The sequence below is a fragment of the Macrotis lagotis genome, chromosome 4 (genome assembly GCF_037893015.1).
Source record: "Macrotis lagotis isolate mMagLag1 chromosome 4, bilby.v1.9.chrom.fasta, whole genome shotgun sequence".
NCBI lineage: Eukaryota > Metazoa > Chordata > Mammalia > Peramelemorphia > Peramelidae > Macrotis > Macrotis lagotis.
This window is the reverse complement of record NC_133661.1, coordinates 58799737-58810480: the sequence shown is the minus strand read 5'-3', so window position 1 is coordinate 58810480 and position 10744 is coordinate 58799737. Positions and strand designations below refer to the sequence as shown.

Below are 10744 nucleotides of genomic sequence, written 5' to 3'. Positions count from 1 at the left end.
GCTTGAAGAATGTGGGAGAGAGAAAATGTATAGGTGTCTGGGGTAAAATTACTTTAAAATTAAAGTAGGGATAGTTAGGTGACACAGTGGATATATTTTTACCTGGCAGAGACTCCAGAGACATCATCATCCCCCCCCCCCATTTTATAGATTAGAAAACTGAGGCCCATGGATAAGTTACATGGATAAGGTTGAAGAGTTCCTAACAAAGCTAGAATTTCAATCTAATTCCTTTGACTATAGCCTTATTCTTTCTAACCCTTTTCCCACAATCCCTCCTCCCTCAAATATCCCAAATGGCCAGTCAGGTTTGATTAAAGTAGGGAATACCAGAACACACAGTTGGGGGATGGAGTGGGGGTGGGGAGAAAACTGACACAGGCTGAAGAGAACTTTTTCCAGGCTTCCAGGTGGGTTTTGTCTGCCAAGGAAATGAACATCATCATCCGACAAAATCTTTTTTCTGCCACCTTCTGTCACTGATTCCTTCGAAACCTGGGACCTAGTTCACTTGTTGATTCGATTTATAAAGCCAAGTTCCTCCAAACTCCTTCCTTCCCCCCCACCTCCCAACCCCCCACCAAGGTTCCCCAGGAATCACAGGGTCCAAAAGAAGGGAAGGTAGATTCTAGTCCTAATTAAATCTATGGTGTTGTCTGAAGGCAGAATTGTGCTCCAGGGAGCTAGGGGGACCCTAATTCCTAGGTTAGGGAGGAACAGGTGTGTCACCCATCAGGGGCCAAAAGTGAGACATGAAGGTGGGGGTGAGGAGAAAGCCAGGGAAAGGCATCAGCTTGAAAAGAGACACAGATAGATATATTGCAGTCAATCGCAAGACATCCCTTTCCCATCATTCCTTTCCTCACGATAAAGCCAAACCTTTCAGTTTATTTACATCAATTCTCTCCCCTCTTTCCTCTGTTGGATATGTCAGTAAGGAAATCAACCCTGTCCTCTAGTAATGGAGGAGACTCATCACTCTAGAAATGTTTGGTGTGGAAGAAGGCAATGGATTTGCTATGAGAGGCTCTGTATTTGAATCCTACCACCAGCACTTATTACTTGTGTAACCTTACAAATACATCAACTTCTCCCATCTGGTTGCCTCCACATAAAACTGAAGGGGAGTGGTGGAATAATAGATGATTTAAGTTATGGAGTCTAAGATCTTTCTTACACCTTTTCAGTCCCCCTGCATCAGACCCCAGGTACCTTTACACTATGGGCCATCCTGACTCCCAGGGCCTCCCCCATTCACCAATTTCTAGAAACGGGCAGCAAGTTAGCATAGTTGGCTAGAGCACTAGTTTGGAGTTAGGAGGATCTAGCCTCAGACACTGGACACTTACTGTGTCAAGCTGTATGACCTTGGGCAAGTCACTTCACCCTGATGGCCTCCCATCCAGAGCCATCTCCAGTGGTCTGATTCATATCTGATCCAGGTGGCTCCAAAATGAGGCTGGTGACCCCTCCCTCATCCAGTGTAGGTGCTTGTCGTGGCATCTGCTCACTGATGTCACCATCTTCTTTGGGAATGAAGGACCAGAAACATCACATAACACATAGGAAGTGGGTCAGTTTTCCCCCCTCCAATCTGACTGGAGGGGTGAGACCAAGAGTGGGGCAGAGGGACTGGTGATGAGAAGGAAGAATTGAAGTCGGGTTGGCCCGATCCAGTTCTGGATGGCAGCTATAAGAGGGGGCTTGCTCTGAGAAGCAGGGAGCCTTCCTCCTTTTGTTGTTGTTGTTGCTGGATTTCTAGTTTGAAAAAGCGCCTAGCATCCCCCCCCCCCCCCCCCCGGAGCGTAGTAGGGCTCCATTCCCCTTCCCAAGTTCAGGTTTGGAGAAGTTTGATGAGGTGGGGGGAGGGGTGGACTCTGGGCCCAACGGGTGGGGGGATGGAGCCTGGGTGCTGGGAGGAGGCGGCAGCGCTCTTTCACCCCTCCCTCCCCCACAGCCCTAATCCCAGGCGGAATCCCGGCGGGACTGAGAGGCCCGGGGCCCCGCCTCTGGGGGCGGGCCGGGGGCGGGGACCCCTCTTTCTTCCCGGTCCCCCTCCCCCTCTCCCCCTCGGGAGTCTGGCGGCCCCCAGCTCTAGGCGTGGGGTGAGTGACGGGCGGCGGGAGGAGGAGGAGGAGGAGGAGGAGGAGGAGGAGGAGGAGGAGGAGAGGAGGAGGAGAGGAGAGGAGGAGGAGAGGAGGAGGAGGAGGGAGGAGGAGGAGGAGGAGGAGGAGGAGGAGGAGGAGGAGGAGGAGGAGGAGGCGAGGAGGAGGAGGAGGAGGAGGAGGGGAGAGGAGGAGGAGGGGAGGAGGAGGAGAGATGAGGGGGGAGGAGGGCCAGACCTAGCGGGAGGGCGGCGGCGGCGGCCGGGGGACCAGGGCCGGGCCCATGGCGGAGCGGGAGGCGGCGGCCGGAGCCGGGGCCCGGGCCGGGGGGCCCGCAGTGAGCGCGGCCGGGGGGGCTCGCGGGGGCCCGGGCCTGAGCAGCCATGTCCCGGGGGCAGCGCCGAGGCTGCTGCCGCCGGGCCCGGGACTGAGCGGCTCTCGCCGCCCGCACTTGGGGTGCTCCATCCCAGATTGGGGGGGGGCGTTGCTTTTGTGTTTCTTGGCGGGCACGGTCGGAGAAGGCGGAGGGGCGCGGGGTGGGAGGTGGGGGGCATGCCCGGCTGGAGCCCGGCCTCGGGGCGCGCCCCGGCTACGGCCGCCGCCCGCACCGCCTCCTCCTCCTCGTCCTCCTCCTCCTCCTCCTCCTCCAGCCCCGCTGCAGCAGCCAACATGGCTGCGCTCCTGAGCCCCGGAGGCGGCCGCCGCTGAGCCCCGCGCCCCTCGAGGCGCCCCGTTCCGAGCCATGGCCCCCCGGGCGCCCCGGCTCCCGCCGCACTAGGCTTGCGGCTAAGTCGCCCGCCCGGCCGGCCGCCCGCTCGCCCGCCAGCCTGGGGGCGCCCGGAGCCGCCGCCGCCAAGCGGTCCCGCGCCCAGCCCCGGCCAGGAGGGCTCTTGTTTTGTGTTCCGTTTGTGAACTCTGGGCACCCCAGCCCCGGAGTGCCCCCTCCCGTAAAGCTCGCCCGGCCGAAGGAGGGGGCGCGTGAGGAGCCCCCGGAGGGGAGCCCCCGGCACCATGGAGCCCAAGCACCGGGAGCTGCTGGCGCATTGTCAGCAGAGCCTGGCCCAGGCCATGACTGAAGTGGAAGCCGTGCTGGGCTTGCTGGAGGCGGCCGGAGCCTTGAGTGCCGGCGACAGGAGGCAGCTGGAAGAGGAGACCGGAGGGGCCAAGGCGGAGCTGCTGCTCAAGCTGCTGCTCTCCAAGGAGCGAGATCACTTCCAGGACCTTCGGGTGGCCCTGGAGAAGACCCAGCCTCACCTGCTCCCCATCCTTTACCTGAACGGCGTGGCAGGGGCCCCTCAGCCCTCGGAGGGTGCAGGTGAGTGCAGAGTTCTCTCCTGCTTTGCCCCCCCCCTTTCCATTTTCTTTGGACCCTGAACCAACCTCCTTGTCCTTTCCAACTTGAATTCTTGAGGCCCCCCTAGCCTGCAGGGGATCGACGTGCTCCCCCACCCCCAGATCTCCCCGGGGACCTTGTCCTTCTCAGGCTACATGGCATAACTGAAGTTTTGGGTCTCCTATGTGAGGGTGTTTTCCTGGGGAGTCGCTAAGTGGGCATGTGTGGGGCCGCCGGTGACCTCCTGGGATCCCCACTTAGACTCCCGTGACCTGGGGAAACTTCAGGGTCATCTGGTCCTGCTTCCTGCCTTCACTCCTCACAGTGGATGAAGCCTATTTTTAAAGCTCTTTCAGGGAGTTCCCTTGGGACCGTGTGCTGTGCTTTTGCATTTGGATAGTAGAAACAACTCCGTCTTCCTAGACCCTGGTTGGAATTCCAACATCTGTTTCCCTCTGTTAGTTCTCCTCTTTTTGGCCTTTCTGTGCTCTTGTCTTCCCAAGATCCAATTCCAGAGATTAAGCCCTAAGGGGGAAATACTCTTGGTGGGGCGGGGAGTGGGCCAATGATGAATGAGTAAGGCCTTGTTGGCATCTTTAGGAAAGGATGCAGTGAGAAAAGTTAAGAAAAGTGCATCCTATTGGGGGAAAACTGGAGAAGTGGCTGCTGTGGGCTCCAGCTCTGTCCCTGCATAAGCTTCCTAGACAAGAGGAGAGGATGTAGGCTTTTAACTTTGCTTCTCTTCTGATGCCACAGGTTCTATTGGCTTAGGAGAGATTTGCCTTTGGGTGAGGGACATCAAGGAATTTCTGAGTAGGGGTCCAGCTGGCTAGAGGCTTGTTTGGGGGGGGGGGTGAGTGGGATGTGTCTGTTGGATGTTAACCAATACATCTTTTAGAACTTGTCCAGGGGAAGGAGGCCCTTGCCCAGAGATATCCAAGAAGAGATTAAAAATCCCTGCCTTTTTTTTCCTTTGAGTTGTTCAAATGACACCTGTTACTGTTTAGCACTTTGGGGCATGGCAAAGGAGGAGGGGATGCCACCGTTTTAAAGAGCCAGACCCTCTTTTTAGTAGAGAGCTGGGAGAAAGGACCTGAGAAATATGTCCTCAGTGGTTGAGGGGAAACAGATCCAGACCTGTTCATTTGGCCATTAAAAGCCTTGCTTATTAAGACAATCATTTTTATGAGGTGCTCTCCATAACAAGCTGGTGAGGTGTGCATTGGGCTCCTCATCCTTGTTTTGAAAGCTGGAGGAAACTGGTCTTGGTTATATAGGAAGCTTGCTTTAGGTTTACAGGCTTAACAGTTCTCCAGCCTCTATCCCTCCCCTTCAGAGCTACAGTGCAAAGCTCATTCATTGTGTTGGTTACAGTGCTTCTCTTCTCTTGCCTCACTGGAAATATTTTTGTGTGGGATGATGCACTTTTTGTCTTATGAGGTCTACCTGCAGATGAGCCTGAGAGGAAACCACGTGGTGGAGGATGGAGGAGGAGATAGGAGGTTGGTCCAGGATTCAGGAAGCCCCAAATTCAAGTTCTGACTCTAGCAGAGTAAACCTGGGTAAACTTGGACACATTGTTTTCACTCTCTAGTGCCTCAGGTGACTTTCTAGAGCAATAATTACAGTTAGTTTCATTACAGATGTTGATCTGCTTTGTTGGAGGGAGTTTTCTTTCTGAGAGTTCCCTTCCTCCATGATATCTAAGATCTGGTTAGGTAAAAAATGAGAGGAGGCTTTTGAGGATGCAAGAAGTGCCACAATTTGTCCTAATTATGTGACATTTTCAGCAGGCCAATTTGTGCGTCAGGTGGTAGGCGAGGAACTTGTCTGATCTTTTGGATTGATCAAAGGTGAAATTTCTTTTAAGTTTAACTTTTTTTTTCAGAATATAGACCTATGTTTTTAATGACTTTGACAATAATGATCATACCAGCTAACCTTTATATATAGGATTCTAATCTTAGAGGGCCAACCTCAGAGTTAGGAAGGAAGCAAGTATTTAGGAAGTGCCTACTATGTATCACATACTAGATGAAACAGTTTTCTTTTTCACAAATACTATTCTCATTTGGTTTTACAACAAGTCTAGGATGGAGATAATTATCCCATTTGTGGTTGAAGAAACTGAGGCACTAAGTTAAAATGACAGCAAAGACACACAGTTGGTTAATATTAGTTAACATTTATATATCACTGACTACCTTCAAGACACTGTGATAATTTTATTTTATACTCAAAATAACCCTTGGAGGTTGCTATTATTATGCCCATTTAACAAATGGGAAAAGTGAGGCAGAGAGGTTGAAGTGATTTGCTCAGGGTCACACAGCTATCAAATGTCTGAAGTCACATTTGAACTCAGGTCTTCCTGACTCCAGGCTTAGTACTTTAATGGACTGTGTATCACCCAGACACTCTAAAATATAACTGTGTGACTGTGGACAAGTCAGTTGACTTTTCGATATGCCAGACAACTCTAATTTTCACATTGTTGCTTACCTGCATTGAGCTTTGTATACTGGAAGTTTCTACATGGATGAAATCACAGGTTTGGACTGACTGTTGCTGAAGGTAGGTAGGTATAGGTAGTTTTCCCTTCTCCCTATTTTCCAGGTGAGGAAATGGGGAACATAGGAAGGATATGACTTACCCAGAGCTGCATCTCTAGTCATTGGCAGAGGGAGATCTTGAAATCAGGTCTCTGCTGCCTCCAGATAAACACCTATTTCCACCAGGTTATACTGACCCTCAGTTGTTTAGATTGCAGTCTTGCTTTTTAAAGGAAGGCAGTGGGATATAGTGAAAAAGGGATTGGGTTTTGAATCAGTGGACTTGGGATCAAAACCTGAATCTAATGGTGGACTCTGACCTTGAACAAGTCAGAAGGTTCTAGATTTAGAGAGTTGAGACAATCACTTAAGCCATCTCATCTTCAGGTCCCTTCATTAGAAATGAAGTGATTTAGGGGCAGCTAGGTGGCACAATGGATAGAGTCAGGAGTTAGGAGGACCTGAGTTCAAATCCTGCCTCTGACATTTAATAATTACGTAGTTATGTGTGACCTTGAGCAAATCACTTAACCCCATTGCCTTGCAAAAATCCCCCCCCCCCCACCAAAAAGAAGAGAAATGAAGTGATTTAACCAAGATAAAAAGAATCATAATTAACAGAGAGGTATTCAAATCCAGATCCTGGATTTGAATTCTAACTCTTCCCTCCACCCCCACCCCCATTCAGAAAGCATTTATTTAATGACTTCTTTGTGCTGGACCACTACACCATGAGGCTATCAGCCTTAGTCTCCTCATCTGCAGCTGTCAAATGAAGATAGTAATACTCTTCCTATCTCCTGTAGAGGGGTGGTAAGAATCAAATAATATATGTTGTGTAAAGTGCTTCACAAAACTTAAGATACTCTACAAATGTCCTCTATTGTGTACCCTCAGGTTCTGCATAAGTATACTATTTTCATTACATTACTATTAGTAATCTCAAATAGTACCTAATTTAAAATAATTTTTTAAAAATGCTTCATTTTGATGTGTTTTATGGATTGCTGGTGTCAAAATCCATTCTCTTAGGGCCACCATCTTGGTTATAAGCCCTGAATTTGTCTGGAATGGTCTTCAGACTGCAGACTGCAGACTGTCTGTCCTTAGACAGGGTTCAAAGCCTTTCCAGTCTTGCAGAACTTTATAGAAATCATGTTCCATTGGTATAACTTGGGAGGACCCTAGGCTAGCTTCACAGACACTGAGTGAGCATTCTGTGAGTACCTGAAATAAACCTTTTGTTTTTCATAGATAAACTACTTCTTTGCTTCCATGTCTTCTTTAAGGGTGCCTTTAGGGAACTGAAGCTGATCCAGATATGGAATTCTTTCAAAACAGGATTTTTTGGGTGAGGACCCCCTTGACCATTTCGGAGTAATATTTTTAAGTTCATAAAATGACATAGGAAAAATTAATGAAAAGAAAGACAATTTTTTTTTCCGATGTGAGTGAATAGACTCCTTGGAATCTACCCCTAGACCTCAGGCTAAATATCCGTGCTCTAGAACAATGATTCTCAAACCATATTTTGTAGCATTACAGAAAGAATGTGGTGAACAGGGGGGAAAAATGCTTTTAGGAATCCAGGGGACTAGGATCCTAATCTGGACTCATCTATTTCTGAGTGACTTTGAGTGAGTCTGTTTCAGTTTCTTTATTTGCAAATTGAGAAAAAGCAAAGTGATTTCTGTGATGAATTGAAGATCTGCTCAAGCTTCCCATTTTCTTCCCTAAATTCCCTAAATGTCAAGATTAAAAAAAAATCAAGTGAAATCCATAGTATTTTGGGAGAGGTATGTTATAAAGTGAAACAATAGAAGGCATTTCATTTTGGAAAAGTCTTGAGAATGACTATTTGAAATTTTCCAAGACTTTCATTGATAATTGACTATTAGGATCATAGGATTATTATTCTTTGAGCTTCCCCAGTACCTTCATTTTCCAGATGAAGTAACTAAAACCCAGAGAGGTTGTGACGACTAAGGTCACATAGGTAAGCATATGAAAGAGCTGGAATTCTCACTTAGGTTCTTTAAATCCCAGTCCAATGCTTTCCCCCACATCATGATAGTGAAGTAAAATTATTCTTCTCTCCATTTTTTTGTCTTTCTTTTTGTCTTTAGTGGCTTCTAGATTAGCAGAATTGTTGTCAGATTGTTCTTTATTGTTAAGAACTTTACCTTTAGATATTTGATAGGGACCTTTTCTGTACATTGCACTGTCCTAGGAACTAGACAAGCTTCAAAGACGAGTACAATATGGTTCCCCATTCTCATCAAGCTTATGGTAGAGCAGTGGGCAGGTCAGCTAGGTGTTCAAGTGGATAGAGGAATCAGAAAGAATCTTTTTCCTGTGTTCAGACTCAATCTTAGACAAGTCACTTAACCTTATGTTTTCCTCAGTTTCCTCATCTGCAAAATGAGTTAGCAGAGGAAATGGCAAATCACACTTCTTTGTCAAGAAAACCTCAAATGGGGCGGGAAGAGACAGACATGACTGAAACAACTCAACAACAGCCTAGGGAGCTATGATACAAACACAGAGCTTAATCCAAAATGATGTTTAATAATATGAAAAGGGAAACTATTCAAATACTATATTAGCATTGTTGATGATTAGGGTAGGATCATAGAATCAGGGAAGCTTTCATGGAGGATGTGGTATTGGAGTTAAGTTGTAAAGGATGGGTTGAACTTTTACAGACAGAAAGGGGACATAGAAGAGCATTCTAGGTATAGAAAATAATGTGGATAAGGGCGTACTAGAGGGATGGATACTAGGAATGGCAATAAATCCAATTAGAATAGAGTATATCATCCAAGTTTAAGGGAACAGTCTAGGGAGCTTGAGATACATTAGATCTTGGAGGACTTTGAATGCCTTTAATTTTGTATGATAGGCAAAAGAGATCCACTGGAAGCTTGTGAATGATGTGGCATGAATGCATAAAGAAGATTAATTTGGCAGAGATATTAAAAATGAATTATTAGAAGGGAGAAGAGTAGAGGTGGAAAAGACAATGGAGGAGGTTATTGCAGTAGACCAGAAGGATGATAATGAGGGCCTAAAATAGAGCTGTGACAGTGGAAATAAAAGGGCTGTATTTGTGAGATATCACAGCGAGTCAGTTCACAAGTATTTAATCAAGGCTTCATCCAGTTTCCCATATTCATAGAATCATAAATTTAGAACTCGGAAGGGACCTCAGAGACCTGGTTCCTCATTTTACAGTTGAGGAAATAAAGACTAGAAGATTAAGTGAGAATATTTGAGATGGGATTTGATTGTAAATCCTTTGTCTCCAAATCGAATGCTTCTTCCATTGCGCCCTGCTAGGCCTGGCCCGAAGTAAACACTGGAGAAATTCAACACTTGTTGAATGAGTGACAGTGGGTAGACGTGTCCAGCTGGGGAGGAGTGTCAGTGTTTGGGGAGTGGTAGGAAGTAAGGTTTGAAAGATGCTCTTCAGTTGTGGAGAGGTTTCTATGCTGAGAAGTCTGGACTTTACTTGGAGGAGTAACTACAGAGAACAGTCTTTATTTAATAAGAATTCTGACCTTAAAAACACCCCAATCAAGTGAGCTTTTCCATAGGCAAAGTAGAATTGAAAAGGAGGATTGTACATAAAATTGCAAATACTGATTACATGTAGCTTGTTTTTCCTTTTAAGATATACCATTTTCAGAGTCGTCTTACTAGTTTGTGTTTCCTTTCTGCCTTTCTCCTGTTTTTGCCTGTTTATTTAAAAAATATTTCAATGACCACCCCCCCACCTCCATCTTCTTTTTTTGGCAGCCCTACAAACAAAAAAAAACCAAAACAAAACTTATGACATATGCCTAGTCAAGCAAAACAGTTTCTCACATAGGTGGTGTCAGAGAATGTATGTCATATTCTGCTAGTTAAACTGTTAGGAGGTGATCAGCAAGGATTACTGTCAAAGAGTGGTCAGTCATTGCATTGATTAAAGTTCTTAAGTCTTTCAAAATTTGTTTTTTATAATATTGGTTCTGTTCACTTCATTCTGCATCAGTTCATACAACTCTTCCCAGGTTTCCCTGAATAATGCTGTGATGGAATAATCTTGACATATGTGCACCCACATATTATACATAAAACCCTGTCATTTTTTGCATGTAATTATGTTAAACATTTTTAGTAGGACTCTATTAATTTAATTTTTGAGTTGCTGGTTTTTCAGGTTCTCTGTTATCCAGGACCTTCTGCCTCCATTTGTTTTTCCCTTCCCCTTTTTCCCTCTACTCATTCTCTGTGCTCCTGGACAATCAGTGGTTGGGGGAATTTAATTCCATAAGTGTTTGCTAAATGCCTCCTCTTGTTCTCCTGAGGAGAGAGAGTTTAGATGACATGGTCTGGGGGATTATGACATAGCAGTAACTAGAGTAAAAAATAATAAGCAATAATGGCATAAATAACCCAATGGTACATGAAGCCTGAGGGAGTAAGGGAGAGAAGACAAGCCTCCATTCAGTTACTTTTTTTTCCCCTTTCTGCTTTATAGTCTGGTTTAACAAGAAAGGTTTGAAGGCAGAAGTGGAAAATGAATGACCAACATGAGGTCTCTGAATGACGTCTGGATTACATTTATCCACACTGACCCCTCCCCTCTGCTTACTACCAAGGCAGACTGATTGTACTGAATGAATAGTGTGACCCTTAGCAAGCCAAAGTCCTCTTCACGTCATCCAGGAAAATAATCTATACAGAGCCAGTATGGGGTAAATTAATAC

At 46.6% G+C, this 10744-nt stretch overlaps 1 protein-coding gene across 4 annotated transcripts in view; it reads left to right on the top strand.

Annotated features, from left to right (window-relative positions):
- The first annotated feature begins 2976 nt into the window (after window positions 1–2976).
- DLG5 (discs large MAGUK scaffold protein 5) overlaps window positions 2977–10744 on the top strand; it is a 158945-nt gene continuing 151177 nt past the window's right edge. For all 4 annotated transcript variants that reach the window (XM_074232926.1, XM_074232924.1, XM_074232925.1 and 1 more), the window contains exon 1: window positions 2977–3420. In XM_074232926.1, coding sequence (XP_074089027.1) covers window positions 3117–3420 — 304 coding nt within the window. In that variant the 5' untranslated portion in view covers window positions 2977–3116. The remainder of the gene's footprint in view (window positions 3421–10744) is intronic.